Source organism: Girardinichthys multiradiatus, chromosome 22, assembly GCF_021462225.1.
Source record: "Girardinichthys multiradiatus isolate DD_20200921_A chromosome 22, DD_fGirMul_XY1, whole genome shotgun sequence".
Lineage (NCBI taxonomy): Eukaryota > Metazoa > Chordata > Actinopteri > Cyprinodontiformes > Goodeidae > Girardinichthys > Girardinichthys multiradiatus.
In genome coordinates this window covers 30674697-30691335 of record NC_061814.1, presented here as the reverse complement: position 1 = coordinate 30691335, position 16639 = coordinate 30674697, and the positions used below count along the sequence as shown (strand labels likewise).

The following is a 16639-nucleotide window of genomic DNA, read 5'->3' as shown; positions in this document are numbered from 1 at the left end:
CATGTACAGTTATGCACTCAATACTTGGTCGGGAATCCTTTTGCCGAAAGGACTGCTTCAATACTGCGTGGCATGGAGGCAATCAGCCTGTGGCACTGCTGAGGTCTTATGGAGGCCCAGGATGCTTCGATAGCGGCCTTTAGCTCATCCAGAGTGTTGGGTCTTGAGTCTCTCAACGTTCTCTTCACTATATCGCACAGATTCTCTATGGGGTTCAGGTCAGGAGAGTGGGCAGGCCAATTGAGCACAGTGATACCATGGTCAGTAAACCATTTACCAGTGGTTTTGGCACTGTGAGCAGGTGCCAGGTCGTGCTGAAAAATGAAATCTTCATCTCCATAAAGCTTTTCAGCAGATGGAAGCATGAAGTGCTCCAAAATCTCCTGATAGCTAGCTGCATTGACCTTGCCCTTGATAAAACACAGTGGACCAACACCAGCAGCTGACACGGCACCCCAGACCATCACAGACTGTGGGTACTTGACACCGGACTTCTGGCATTTTGGCATTTCCTTCTCCCCAGTCTTCCTCCGGAATCTGGCACCTTGATTTCCGAATGACATGCAGAATTTGCTTTCATCCGAAAAAAGTACTTTGGACCACTGAGCAACAGTCCAGTGCTGCTTCTCCAGGTCAGGCGCTTCTGCCGCTGTTTCTGGTTCAAAAGTGGCTTGACCTGGGGAATGCAGCACCTGTAGCCCATTTCCTGCACACGCCTGTGCACGGTGGCTCTGGAAGTTTCTATTCCAGACTCAGTCCACTGCTTCCGCAGGTCCCCCAAGGTCTGGAATCGGCCCTTCTCCACAATCTTCCTCAGGGTCCGGTCACCTCTTCTCGTTGTGCAGCGTTTTCTGCCACACTTTTTCCTTCCCACAGACTTCCCACTGAGGTGCCTTGATACAGCACTCTGGGAACAGCCTATTCGTTCATAAATGTATTTCTGTGTCTTACCCTCTTGCTTGAGGGTGTCAATAGTGGCCTTCTGGACAGCAGTCAGGTCGGCAGTCTTACCCATGATTGGGGTTTTGAGTGATGAACCAGGCTGGGAGTTTTAAAGGCCTCAGGAATCTTTTGCAGGTGTTTAGAGTTAACTCGTTGATTCAGATGATTAGGTTCATAGCTCGTTTAGAGACCCTTTTAATGATATGCTAATTTTGTGAGATAGGAATTTTGGGTTTTCATGAGCTGTATGCCAAAATCATCCGTATTAAGACAATAAAAGACCTGAAATATTTCAGTTAGTGTGCAATGAATCTAAAATATATGAATGTTAAATTTTCATCATGACATTATGGAAAATAATGAACTTTATCACAATATGCTAATATTTTGAGAAGGACCTGTAAGTTGGATTTAAGTCCAGACTTAGCCACTCCAAAACCTTCATTTTTGTTTTATCCGAGACATTCAGAGATGGACTTGCTGATTCAAATCATTGTCCTGCTGGTGCATAACCAGTGTGCTGTGGCTTGAGGTCAAAGACTGATTACAGGAATACTCGCTTTCAGAATTTTCTGTTAGAAAACAGATTTCATGGTTATATCAATTACAGAAAGCCTTTAAGGTCCTGAAGCAGCAAGGCAGCTCCAGACTCTTAGACTGAAGTTTTTACCCAGTGACTTTCTTATTGTTGAATAATGAACAAGGACCTTAGCTGAAGCAAGTAAGGACTGCAGTGCTTTATATGTCGTTCCGCGTTCTTTTGTGACCTACTGAATAATTGGTGGATCATTTCTTGGAGGAATTTTGGGCCGGCTATCCCTGGATCTTTTTGCAGTGACGTGCTTTTTTTCTGTACTTAATGACTGTCAAGCTTGGACCCAAAGTTAAAAAGGTCAATACACAGTTTACGAGAGCCTCTGGAAGGTAAAAAAATTATTGGCTGAATGAAATAGAAAATGCTGTGTCAGCCACCTCAAGCATACCAATGTGAAGAAATCTCCAAGATTTGCATAACTTTTATGTATATTTTATGGAAATTATATGTCGCCACATGTGTTAGGATTATTAATCTGAGAATATTATTTAATATTTAATATTAATATTTTATCAAATAATATTTTGGTCTGTTAAGGTTTGTCCTGTGAATACCAGCCCAGTAAGGCGATGGTATTAGAACAAAATAGAAAGGTGTGAGACGAGCTCTGACATTATTGAACAGCATAAACTTTGCACACACATGGAATGAATTCACACAATTTCTTAAAATACAAGAATTTATTAACAAAAATAAGTCAACTCAAAGTCAAACATATTTCACTCAACAAACTCTTTACTATGCTAAAACAATCCAACTAACTACCAAACAGAATTAAAGAATAGGGAAGACTAATGGGCTATGTACAATATAAACAAGTTGATTAAAGATAATTGAAAATCATGACCAAAAAGAGTGATGCAACATTCCCATGCAATGTTTATGTCTGAGAACCAAGGATTATCTTGAAGAATCTGGAAGTAAAGTTAAGTTGGTCTTGGAACCAACTTAGACAACCATTCACAATGCAAGATCAGATAAAATATTATTTTAATAAAATAATGTTTTAAGAATGATCTGCTGAATAAAACCAACCTTCGGGATGACTAATTCTCAACAGGGTCTCATTAGCTGCCTTTATTTATAAAAATAATATTTAAAGTAATATTACTAAAGGAAATGGTAAAATATTTAAGGAAATATTTTGGAAAACAGCCAAATCTGTCTGGAGGAATGGGGCTTAATGGTGTTTACTTAGTTATAAAATTTAGTAAAATGATGTTAGGAACACATTGTTTACTGGATTGAAAACTAAACCTTTCTGAGTAAATATTATTTGGCAGCAAGCACTGTCCTTACCTGTTAGCAGTTGAAGCTAACAAGGGAGGCTGATAGCTTATCACCAGAATCAAACACACCTTTAAAAATACCGTCAATAAAAGGGTTAAAATGCATGAGCGCGGGCGGCGCGTTATGGCCGATCTTCTGTGTTTAAAATCACCCCTTAAATAAAGTTTGTCTTAACTTTAAAAACACACAGACAAAGAACACAAAACTGAACATGTGTGCTGCAGATATTCTGCTAGCACCAAGATAGCTGAGTTAAACACAAACATAACCAAACGTCATAAAATGAAAAACGTTTAATCTAAATCCTTCACTATTATTCTGCCCAAACCTAACCTCTTATGAATGTGTTGAGGAGTTGTCCGGGCGACGATGAAGTTTGAAGAAACGTCCACATCCAACAAACAGTTAGCTTCCAGCTAACCTCCTGTAGCTGTGGATGAAAGACGGCTCGTTGTGTCCGCCAACCACGATGTACGTTACCGTAACCAAGGTGATGCAGCTCCTGTTGTCCTTCTCTCAGGCAGAGAAAACCGCTTCACTCGGCTTGTAGAGACAGCTTCTCTACTGGGGACTTCTCTGGGACGGTTTGCTTCTGCAGGCCTCAGAGAGAAAGTAAGCAATGCTTATACCTTAATTTACCCCTTTTTATGAATGAATACTGGATTCTTTCAACAGTAATTCATCAGTACATCAGTACTTAACTTGTGCATATGATCGCGGCATCGTATGACACCTTGGATCCAGTTGAAGAGTTTATGTCTGTTTGCCAGCAAAGAGACATTTGCGCGCTGTCTCCTCATATTCCGATGATCACCGGCGTGAAAGAGAAAGACTTGTGGGAAGGTGGGGGGTTTTATGTGGGGAGTGGCATCATGGGAAGTCCGCTGTTACCCCCAATTCCTAAGTTGTGCCTGAAGTAGGTTAATGCAATTTATTTTGAAAGTTCCAGAAAAGTTTGTACCGGAGTTTTAATGTTGAAATCCATGGCTGTGGGTCCCAACACATCCTTGCTCTGGATGAGGGATTGATCCCAAGGCAACGATCTACTCAACAATAACTTGGTACCAACTGGCATTATGAACTGAAATTGAGTACATAAGCCCCTTTTCCACTGAAAGCCCCAGGATTGTTTTACCGGATAATAGGAATTCCAGGAAATTCTGTACTTACTTTTTCCATTGCCTAGATAGGCCACAGACCATTTATTTAAATTAGCCTAATGGCGTATGGGGAAGCTGTGAAGATAACTGAAACATGCCTTCATTTCAGCAGAACTCTGTTACTCGGTTTTTAAGACTATTAGCTAAGAATTCTTTCATAAATAATAAGCAGCTTTAGAGTTATACAGTTGATTAATTCATTCCATTATTGCTAAAGTTGCACTGTATCCATAAGCAGGATAAGTTTAAATGATTATTTTACATTTAATTCTTTACTTTAATACACTTATTTTTTTATTTTTGTTATCATCAGGTAAACTCATATCAGATAACTACAGAAAATGTTTTAGTAACATTTTTATTTATTAGAATAAAAATAACTGATTATCAGTCCAGAAGTACAAGGAATTACTACCATGACTGTATAATCATAACCAAATATTTATATAAAGTAGAACATGGGTGGACTGTGTTGTAGTGGATAACAGGGTCACTGGGAGCTTCTGGGGAACTGAATCATAACCTGGAACTGTGGTCTCTTCTCCTGCAGAGCCGTCTGCATAAAACTAGGAACAAATGTAAAATATTAAAGAGTTCACACTCCACTAAGTTAGGTTTACATGAAAAGACAATCTAATGGAAATGTATATTTTTCATGTACATGGAAAATTTAAAGTTCTCTGATCATCAGCACTGCAATAAAAAATTTGTCTTACAGAACTATGACGAAACAATTTTTAATTAACGCTTTATGTTCACTTTCAGCCGCCACAAAGAGCTAACAGGTAGCGGGAAATCCCAGATTGCCGGGCCGAGATCAAGCAGCGGTTATTGAGGAAGTCAGTCCGGCTGCCCGGTTAGCTTGGCTAACCATTTACCATTTACCCGTGAAAGTAAAGTTACCCGGGTAAATTTTTATCGAAACACGACTTCGGCTTTTCAAAGTCTGGGGCTTCCAGCAAGCAATTGTGAAGGGGTTATTGTTTTATAACCAGGATCTAATTGTTATGTATACAACTGAATTTAAATCGGTCTGTTAGATTGAATTGCTTTGCTTTGCTTTGCTTTGAATTGATTTGATTAGATGTCTATATTAGTTGGATGTATTTGTCTTGTAATGTGACTTGGAATGATATTTGTTGTGAACTGGTGCTATATAAATAAATGTAGTTGAACTGGAGTTAAATAAATCTAAATGCACTGTGCATTCAGAATAAACACTTCTAATAGCTATGAAGAGAATGAGGTAGATTTTAAAATACTTTTTATGTTTTATTAAATCCAGTTCAATCTAATTGTTTTTAATTGTTGAAATACAGGAATGCCAGCAATTAAACACAGTCGAAGTTTGATTACTGTGACTTTTTGCAAAGCAAAAAAAGAACTTAAACCATTGGTCTTAAACCAATGATTGCAGATAGCTAGAAAGGTGTTGCTGTTGGGCAAACTCATTAAATTGGTATATACTTAGATTCAGAGTAAACACACAGTATTTAGATGCCTGTAAGATAAATGCTCCTCTCTAATCTTGTAAAACTAACTGCTTTTTCAGTAGAACCTTGGAATAATTTTCATTAGATTTTGAACATTAACAATAACTTGCTTAAATCCATGTTATGCCATAATTATATTCACTTTAACCTGGTCAGCCAAGGTTCCTTCAATAAAGCAACACTGATTCGCATCAGACCAGCACGGGGCTTCTAAACAAATACTAAAATAAATTGGAACCTGGTGTACTGCTGTGAAATACAATCCAATAGGCTTGTCTCAAGTTCGGGGAGAGGGCATGAAAACAGAAAAAATGAATGATTATAGGGAAGGCAAATTGCATTAGTGTGTCGAATTAAAGGGACGTCTGGTACATCTAGCTGAGATGGAAGCACAGAGCCCATGTAAGACGGGAAAATGGTGCAGGATGAATTCAGAGAACAGGGACAAAGAAATTGCGTGTGAAAGTGAGAAATGCAGCAGAGGGGGGATGAGCTGAGAGGATAAGCTTGTTGCCAAAAATACACCTCCAGCCAATGAGCAGTTTTTTGTCTGTCGCATAAAAGATGTGCGCTGAAATGAAGGTGTGAGCTTGCGGTATTTCATTATTACCTAGTCTTGTGAACATAAAGTAAAGTGTTTCCCCAAGAGGAAGCTCTTGTGCAAAAAAGGTGCGAGTAAGCTGTTGGATATGGGGTTAAGATAAAAGTAAATAATGAAGCCACTGAAACAAATATAAGAAAAACAGAGCTGAAATTACACCATTAAGCTTTTTTTTCCTGCAGCCAAACATATTGAAAATTCTTTGGGTCCATAATCTTTAATTCCAAACCTGATAGCCTGTAGACATTTGACCACTGGTGGCGCTACACATGAACATGTTATGATAAGCACTTCCTCGTGTAATATAAAGCACAATGCATTTCTGCCCTAAAACAAAGCAATTTTTGGCAGCAGCAGTGATAAAAAAGAAGAAACAGGGGGCCTCAAGACAATACAAACAATGCAGGTTTCACAAACAAAGCTTTGTGAATATTTTATCAGTTACAAAACATGTTCAGCCTGAGTGTTAGGCCTCCAAGATACACACAATTCATTTTGCTGAGAAATGCTAAATGTAAACAAAACCTCTTTTGTCTACATCGCATATGTTAAGCTGTATTTAAACATTCTCAATTCTTACTGACCTTTAAATAAAAAATGAATCACTATATAACAGTCCATCTAAAGTATAAAAGCATTTTGAGAATCTTTCCTGCTGTTTAGAGATGCTCTTTCCTAATATACCTGAGGCAGGACATACTTTAGAAATGATCCATTTGCCCTTGAAGCATTCTGACTTACAGATTGTAGTTAAATTCCCTTTAAAAATATTCTATAAAGTCCTCTATGAGAACCCTGTTTTTGTAACATAAAACAGAGTTATATTCCCCTTACTACTATGTGATAGTGTAGCATTGTGAAAATTATTAGCCCCCTCACAGAGTTCCTCTATTTTTGCTTTTTTTTGTGACATTTAAATGTTTCAGATGATCAAATAAATTATATTCTTGGAAAAACATAACCTGTGTACACACAAAATTTAGTTTTCAAATGATGACTTCATTTGTTAAGGGAAAAAAACTGTCCAAACAAAATTTCCCCATTAAAAAAAGTAAAACAAGCTTAGAATTGAATTGTTTATGCCACCTTTGGCAGCAACAACTGGCATATTTTGCAATGACCTGCAATGCATATTTTAAATTGCTATTGTAGAATTTTGCAAAACTGTTTTAATTAAGTTAGATTGGAGAGTTTTTCAGAATGAATGACTTGTATAAAGTCATGCACAGCATGCAATTTAGATTTAAGTTCAGATTGTGACCAAGTAACTCCAAAACTATGTACTGACTGGAGTCCTTCCTGTGTTATTTTGTACACAAACTTCCTGTCTCATTTCAGAGATATTCACTTCCTGAGATACCCACATGTAATCAGCCTCTGCCACACCCTAATGTTATCCACCTGGGTCTCATTATCTCTTCTTTGTTAGCTTGTCTATTTATATCTCAGCCTGTGCAGCTTCCACATCGTCTTCATTCCTTGTGTCAAGCATTCCAGCCTTAATCCTAATTATGTCTTCCAGTGATTTTGACTCAGCTTGTGTTTTTGGATGTGCTTCTGTTTTGGAAACCTCTGTTTTGATTGGATTTTTGTGTATTAATAGATTACTGATTTTACGCCACTGTTAAGTCTTTAATTTGAGTTCTCTGTTCGTATCATACAACAGTTGTTTGTTTTATAGTTGTATGTAACCAAAAGAAAAGACAAGTATTACAAATCAATTTAGGTTACAAATCTTTCATGTAGTCTTTTTCTGAGCATTTCATAGGTGGAACTGCTGTTATGTTTCAGATTGTAGTTCCATTATGTAACCCAAGTGTATGTCAGCATAAGGCTGAACTGATGGCTAAACATTCTCCTTCAGGATTTTCTGGTCGAGATTAGAATTAATGGTTTCATCAATTGTGGCAAGTTGTCCAGGTCTTAAAGAAGTACCAGACCATCATACTGATTTTCTAAAAAATAGATGCTGGTTTTTTTTATGCTATGTGTAATGGAAGACACATCTTCCAAAAAGTTTCATTTTTATCTAATTGGTCCACAAAAGTTTTGATTGTTTTTTTTTTTTTTGGCAAATATGAGACAGCTCTTTGTGTTCTTGTTTTGGTCAGAAGTGATTTTGGCTTTGGACCACTCCAATGGATGCTTTTCTGTTCAGTCTCTTTCCTAGTGCTGAATCTTGCACTCTGATCTTAACTAAGGCAAGTTAGTCCAACAGTGCTTTAGACTTTGTTCTGGGTTCTTTTATGACCTCCTGGGAAAGTCTTTGATGACCTTTTGAAGTAATTTTGGTAGGCAGGTTACTCATGGGAAGGTTCCCCTTGTTCCATGTTTTCTCCATTTATGGATAATGGCTCCCACTCTGGTTCACTGGAGTCACAAAGCCTTAGGCTCTGTTATGCTTCTCCTTAATGTCAGGAAACTTATATTTACGCAATTTCTTCATCCTACAGGTTGGGCTTTAATCAGGTGAAATAGAATTCAGCTGTCCAAAAAAAACATGTGGTTAATCTATGATTTAACAAATGGGGGAAATTACATTTTTTCATTTGAAAACTGCTCGTCTGTTATTGTCACTAAGGTCTTTCCACATAGGTTATATTCTGAGGTCCATTGTAACCCCCCACATTTCTCTCAGCAGCATTTGTCTGTTGCTGTCAGTCTGGTTCCATGCCCTATATTTTTAAGTTCATAACATTTGTTTATACAAGTCATTTACATTTTCTGTCTCCGGTCTGTCTGTGGTAGGATTGTTTAGCACTGAAACATGACAGAGCACCTGAAGAAAGATGAGTATAATGCTGACACTGAGCTGCTGAGTTGTTCATGTAACAAACATGTACACATTTTAAATCTTAATATCAGCAGCATATTTCACAGAAGAAGGGAACGAGTTTACAACAGTGTTGCATCATCTCATCTTTTTGGAAACCGTGCTTTAATATAAAGTGTTATTTTTTTCTGCTGTAATCCTGTAAAAAGTAAAAGTTATTTCCCTTTGCTAATAAGATTTTACTTGCTATCTTCCATTGCTCAGCCATACTGTTCACCTCTATAAAGTGGCAACTTTCCATCTTATCACAATTTGTATGTTGTTAGTTCTGAAATAATAAAAACAAGTTTATGGTAGTAGGGGCCTTTATTACACAGTATATGGACAGGAAATGGGCAGAGAGAGAAAGGAGTTAGACATGCAGCAAAGGTCCGAGGATCAGGTCTCTTTGCATATGGTACGCATGCTCTACCTCTACACCATGCACCGTGCTCCCAAAAACTATTGTTTTACCCAGTTACGTTACTGACATGTTGTCAGTCAACTTAATTGTGAAATATTGAACCTTTTTTCTGGTTTTATCTTGGATTTAGAGTATTTATTGAGCATACTGATTCCTTTTAGCAGTCTCACCAGAGGAAAAAAAATTTTCAAAGAAGAAATATGTTGATAGGATGTCTGATCTAACTACGGTAGTAGATTTGTTTCTAGTGACTTTAGTGTAAATATATTACTTTACTTTTTTATGTCAAGTTGGCAGATAGTGAAGGCAGTCGATACATTAAAAGCCAAAATCTGACAGGTGAACTGATTCCAAGAACCTCAACCTGTCCCGTTTTACACTTCAGAGTCTGTTTATATGTCTCACAGACAAACATTCCAACTTTAAAATGTGCCACATAAAAACTGTGAAAGGTTTTGTAACTGACTTTCTAGCTGATAAAAGTCAAGTGGTGTCACCTGAGTTAAGATTGAAGGGTACAAAATGAAAGACAAATCTGTAGGTATGAAGGTATACAGCTGTGCGCTTACCAAGTCTCTGTAGCCTGCTGAGTATGTCTGCTTGAGTCTAGTGGCTCGAAGCAACATTGGAAACAACGGGTATAACCCTAGAGGCTGCAGTCATCCAGTCAATTTAAGGGTAATGGAGGTCTCTTGGATTTGGCAAGAAAGAAGAGCAAATGGACAATAATAAATGTAAGGCCTGGTTATCACAAGACTGATTGGTTTTGAATGAGGTTATTGAATCACAACTGTAGATGGCCCCAATCCAACCCACTATTGGTACTGGACGCAGTACTGATGTAATTCTTGTATCAGATGTCAGGCCCAGGCCCTCCGATACTGACACAGTGTTTCTGGAGGTTATATGTTGGCTGAATTTACTGTGCAGTTTAAGCTTAGACCCAAAGGTTTAAACAGATGTTCAGAGCTTGTAATGAACGCCTACTGTCGGTGGACAATCTGTTGTTGACTCAACATCACCTCATTTGGAAATATTTTGGTGTTGAAACGGAGAAAACAAGATATTGATATTGGTTGTGTTTTGTGCGAAACATTAAAAACTGTGAGCTCTACAAAGAAGCAACACGGAGTCACAGGAAGGCAAACTGAAATATAGAACATTACTTTATTTTATAGTATATTTTTTTACCTTTGACATTTAGCTGCCATGGAGCTTAAATGCTCAGGAGGTGCAACATGGCTTAGCAGTAGTGGTACAAACTATGCAGCTGTTCCCACTTGATTCCCACCCTGAGCCATTTACTGCCTGCCCCAGGCCTTCACTCTCTGTCTTTCTTTTTGTACAAAAATGAATAAATCCCTCTAGTACCACAAAACCTTTAAAAAGGTCTAATAGCAGAGTCTGCCATTACAGTCTGCAGTATTGGTATGGTGCATTTTTAAAATTGTTATAACTGTTTTAAAATGTCACCATAATATTGTTTTGGGCTTTATTTTACTGAAATTGTAAATTAATATGTTATAACACAAATGTCAGAAATGCTTGTTAAGCTAAGAAATGCTGTCACTGGATATAGGGGTTTTCAGACTTTTTTACCCTCATTTTATACCCCAATTAAGTCACAGAGCATTCACAGTGGAAGCATTTAAAAAAAAACTATTGTTATATTCTGAGGTCCATTATAACCCTCCACGTTTCTGTCAGCAGTTTCTGTTACGTTTTGTTTTTAACCTTTAACCAGGCAAGATGATTGAGAACTAGTTCTAATTTACACTGCTGACCTGGACAAGAAGTAACAGTTAAAACCAAATAAAGAAAACAAAACAATTTCCTTCCATTCCTAGGTCAATTTAGCAGCTCAACAGTGGACAAGAATATCATTATAGGCATACCAAGGGAATCCTCCTGATCCTTTTGATGCCTATTTTGTAGTTACCAATTTAGAAAATATTAATAGAGTTGAAGGCATGGACACAAATTGCAGCATTATTACTTGCAGTGGCTGTGTGGTTTATTCCAATACCCTTATACAACACCATGATTGAAAACAACTCTAAGGGCCTGATCTTCAAAACGTTTGCTTGAATAAAAACTTGCAAACTGGATTATGAGTGCAAAACTGATCTGCAAACCAGGTGCAAATCGAATTGCATGTGTAAAATGAGTGGAACAGCAGACACAAACTTTTTAGCTGTTTTAGCTTCATTAATATGAAAAAACACATGTTCGACCCGAACACGCAAATTATTGGGAGAAGGATATGCAAATGTAGTTCCTTATGACCCACAATGTGATTTATCAAACCTGAAACGGATTGTGGGTGCAGTTTCTGCGTTTATATTTAACACGTTTGAAAGGCAGTTGCAAACTGGCAGGTGAAGGGACGACAGAGAGCGAGAACCGTCTGGGCACATGTCAATATATTTTGATTGTCAGAAATAAAAATAGAGATATCATCTATCCAGGACGACAGCATTATGTCTGCTTGGACTGGAAGAGTGCTTCTATACAGCCTGGAAATATTGCTGCAGATCATAGTGGGACTGTTACACTGATGATATTCAGCTTTACTTATCAATAAATCCTGATGAGCCCAACCAGTTAGATAGACTAGAAGCATGTCTCGAAGACATAAAAACTTGGATGACTTAATTTCTGCTTCTAAATTCAGACAAGACAGAAGTTGTCATCTTTTGAAAAAAAAAAAACTGTTCAGTCAATCACTTAACCTGGATGGCATTAAATTGACCTCCGTTAATAAAGTAAAAAACCTTGGTGTTATTTTTGACCAGGACATGTCATTTAAATCCTATATTAAACAGGTTTCTAGGATTTCCTTCTTTCACCTCCAGAACATTGCCAAAATTAGAAATATCCTATCCAGGAATGATGCTGAAAAACTAGTCCATGCATTTGTTACTTCAAGGCTGGACTATTGTAATTCGTTACTATCAGGATGTCCACAAAATGCAGTTAAAAGCCTTCAGCTGATTCAAAATGCTGCAGCAAGAGTTCTGATGAAAATTAAAAAGACAGATCATATTTCTCCTATTTTAGCTTCCCTTCTTTGGCTCCCTGTTAAGTCCAGAATATAATTTAAAATTCTCCTCCTCACATATAAAGCCCTTAATGATTTAGCTCCATCATACATCAGAGATCTGATTGTTCCATATGTTCCTAACAGAGCACTTCGTTCTCAGACGGCAGGTTTACTGGTGGTTCCTAGAGTCTCTAGAAGTACAATGGGAGGCAGATCCCTTAGTTATCGAGCTCCTCTCCTGTGGAACCAGCTCCCAGCTTTAGTCTGTGAGGCAGACACCCTGTCTACTTTTAAGGCTAGGCTTAAAACCTTCCCTTTTGATAAAGCTTATAGTTAGAGGTGCTTAGTTTATCCTGAGCTATCTGTGTAGTTATGCTGCTATAGGCTTAGGCTGCTGGAGGACATAACGTCACTTTCACCCTCTTCGCTACATTCTCACACTACTCTCCAATTTTGCATTGTTTGCTGTTATTTCAGCTTTTAACCTTGTTCTCTCTTTTCTCTTCCTAGAAGCTACACCTGGCCTGACTCTGTGTCTACCTGTGACACCTTTCTGGAGAGGGGCATCGTCCAAGCTTCTGCTGGCAACAAATTAATGCTCACCTTCTATTGATGATCCACATGGCCCTGTCTTTCAGTATTTAACCCTTTTTTCTCTCCTAAACATAGCAATTGACTGAGCTTTTACTCTAACTAATTATATGTGCTCTCTTTCAGACTGGCTCAGAGTTTATTTGTTCTTTCTTTCTAGATGAAACAACTAAAGGAGCTACATCCATTAACATTTACTTTTCCTTTCCATAGAAAGTACTCCTGGATCAGTGCTTCTTTGTTCTCTTTGTGTCTCTGCTCTGTTCTCTCAAACCCCCAGTCAGTCGTGGCAGATGGCCGCTCACATTGAGCCTGGTTCTGCTGGAGGTTTCTTCCTGTTAAAAGGGAGTTTTTCCTCTCCACTGTCGCTACATGCATGCTCAGTATGAGGGATTGCTGCAAAGTCAACGCCAGTGACTGTCCTCTGTCGCTAAATGCTCATCCAGGAGGAGTGAATGCTACAAGTCTCTGACTCAATGCAATCTGCTGGGTTTCCTTAGATAGAAAAACATTTTATCCAATTTGAATGAATAACTGAATCTGACTGCACTGTTCAATGGTTAGGATTAATTGGAATGTATGTACCTGACCTTTGTGAAGTGCCTTGAGACAACATGTGGTGTGAATTGGTGCTATATAAATAAACTGAATTGAATTGAATTGACTGCAATCTTTGAATAATTGAGCCGAAACAAAAAACACCACAACTGAACCTAAATAGTGTGGCATGATTATAAACAAGCATCACTGACCATCAACAGTCTCCAGAGACTTGGGGTTCTGGGGTTTTATGATTGATATTAAATCTTTTAACTTTAGCTTTTGTTATTTTGGTCTTTTCAACTCTTCTTCCTCTTTTTATCATTATCATTACCTCTAACTCCATGGCTTCAAACTTAATTGTTGTTATATAGCCTCTCTGCTCTCCCAAACTGTTCATGGTGACAGCCAGTTGCACATGCACAATTCTCATTTAAATAGGGTGGTCTGCACCACTTTTGCACCTGTTAGCAATTGTGCATGCAATCTTTGGATCACTTGATCAATTCTTTTTTCTTTTTTTGCACAAGGAATTTAGCGCTCCTCATTTGGAATCCTTGAAGATCAGGCCCTAAAGAGCTCTGGATCAGAAAATATTGGTATGTGCCAAATTTAAATACAGATATCATGACTAGATCAGAAGCCAAATCCCTGGATTGAAGCAAGTCTAATAACAAAACCTGCAATCACAGAGCTTTTCAGCAGACTAGTTTAAGTTCACATAGGTAATATTTTATTCATTTGAATTTTCAAAACTAGATTTAATAAAGAATTTTTTATTTTATTTCCGAATACAAGAAATAAAGTCCTAAAATTAAACAAAAGATCAACAAACAAAGAGAATTTGTAATCATCATTTATAGTTCAGGGTTATTTTTCCTCATACTCATTCCAAGTACAGGTCTCTGGAAAGCAGATTTGACAGACAGAATGACAGAACAAACACAGAACAGTTGAAATGGAGTCTTATTTGAGCTATTCTCCGCAGGATTGTAGATCAGCCCAAGCACACATCGTCCACTGTTTCACTTGTTACCACTTGGGGAAAAAACACACACACAAATTAATTTATCCTAAGCTTTGTCTTCATCGATAATAATCATCATAATTATCACTCATATTCGTGTTCTTCATTTCACTTATCTAAATCAGGACGGAGGAGAAAGGCAGTGATTCTTTGAAATAAATTCACACAAGATTCTACTGTCAGTGTCTTGTGTGTTTTTTTGGGAATGGATTGGCTATGACTGGTCCAGGATTATCTATCTCAGGTTGGCATTTGTATAAAAACTATATAGGAACACATGTAAAAACAAGGAGATTTCAAATTATTATTCAACTGAGAAAAAACATGTCCTCATAAAATCTTCTATGTCTAGCAACACCTATTAACACATATGTTTTTTTAATTTTAAATTTTAGATTTTATTCCAAAATGGCTGAGGAGCAGTTATATTTTGCATCATCTTTACAACAGGCTATAAAACACCACTTTGTCACAGTCCAGAAAGCACAAATAGATGTGGTTGTACTGTTTATAAACATATGTACTGTAATAAGATAATTTTGCGTGCATGGCTCCCAGGTGATCACCTTTCCTCAGATCTTCAGAAATCCGAGGAAAAACGTCTTCCCTTTAAGATCACTGATCGTGGAAAATGAAGGCCTCCACTTTCTTTCTCACAGAGCAGTTCTTTTAAATCGCACTCTTCCATGAGAAACTGCCATCTGTTCTGATCTTTACACTGCAACAGCTCCGTGAACGAATATGTCTTTGCCCGACTTCACTGCCTCTTCGGTGAATGCTTTGGCCTGAAATTTTCTACTATGAGTTTTTTTTTCCTTTTCCCTTCCCTTCAACAGTCAATGTTTGGCATTTTTATGGTATGTATTTATTTATGCAGTGTGCCATTTTCTCTAGGAAAAGTCAACCACATAAACACAGGCAATGTATATGCAGAGTTTGTAATGTTGAATCTCCATCTGCAAAGTGCATCTGTAGTCTTCTGTTCCCAGAAACATGAAGGACTGGTGACATTATTCTGGCCAAGGAACAAGTCACACATGGGTTATTATTGTTTGTTTGACATGTTAGATATGAGCTAGTTCATTTTCCTATGAGTCTCTTTCTGGACAGTATGCCCTGTTTGTTTGGAGTTCTTTAGAGTAAAGAAATTAATATTTTTATTTTCAGTTTATTTTGTAGAGCATTGTCTTGTAAGAAAAAAATGACTAAATATTGTTCATCTTCGTAATTATTCTGTACACATGTTTATGTCCTGGTCAATTTTTGGACAGCTGTTGGTCTAGAAGAGACCAAAGGTTCCTCAGTCACACGTAGTACTCTTTGTCTTTGTTCTTCTTATTCTTGCTGGAGGTTTTCGGGTTATTGATGGGTTTCTCTTTGACTACTGTGCCATTGGATTGTGCTGAGTTGCTGATGTAATTGCGGCTCTCATCCACATGATAGGATCCCTCATCTCTGTTACGGTACTTGTACATAGCATAAAGCAGGATGAGTATACACAGTGCAGCTGCTGCTACAATGCCAACCACCATCCCTGTTGTGCTGCTGGACTCTCGGAAGACCTCTGATGTCCCCGGGTAACCTTTCGGTCCAGCTCCTGTGGGACTGGCTGCAGGTAAAACAAATATATACAATTACCAAACAAGCTCTAAGTTGAATTTAATTTAAAATCGTATCATTGCTAACAGATTAACATTTAAAGCAGTATCCAACACATTAATTATGACTGGCTTATGCAAGAGAGATTAAGCTTGACATACAATGGTATAGTCCTTAACCTTATTTGTTATATTAAAATCACAAACTCTGATGTATTTTATGGAAATAATATGAGACAGACCAACACAGTTTGGCATACATTTTATTCAGCCCCCCTTTGTTGCTGCAATTGTAGCTACAAGTCTTACGTTGGTATGTATCCAATAGCTTTGCACAACTAGCGCGATAAATGTTCGTGTATTTTGATAGATTTCAGTCAGACTGGACGGAGACAATCTGTGAGCATCAAATGAATATTTGCCACTAATTCGTATTTGGATTTAGTCCTGGACTTTGACCAGGCCCTGCCAACAAATAATTAACTTCAATCAAACCATTTAAATGTAGCTCTAGCTGCACGTT

General features: G+C 37.8%; 1 protein-coding gene across 9 annotated transcripts in view; it reads right to left on the bottom strand.

Moving 5' to 3' along the window:
• Nucleotides 1–14334: 14334 nt before the first annotated feature.
• The window catches only part of LOC124859406 (neurexin-1a), a 250549-nt gene continuing 248244 nt past the window's right edge, over nucleotides 14335–16639 (bottom strand). For all 9 annotated transcript variants that reach the window (XM_047352171.1, XM_047352174.1, XM_047352172.1 and 6 more), the window contains one exon: nucleotides 14335–16127. In XM_047352171.1, coding sequence (XP_047208127.1) covers nucleotides 15823–16127 — 305 coding nt within the window. In that variant the 3' untranslated portion in view covers nucleotides 14335–15822. The remainder of the gene's footprint in view (nucleotides 16128–16639) is intronic.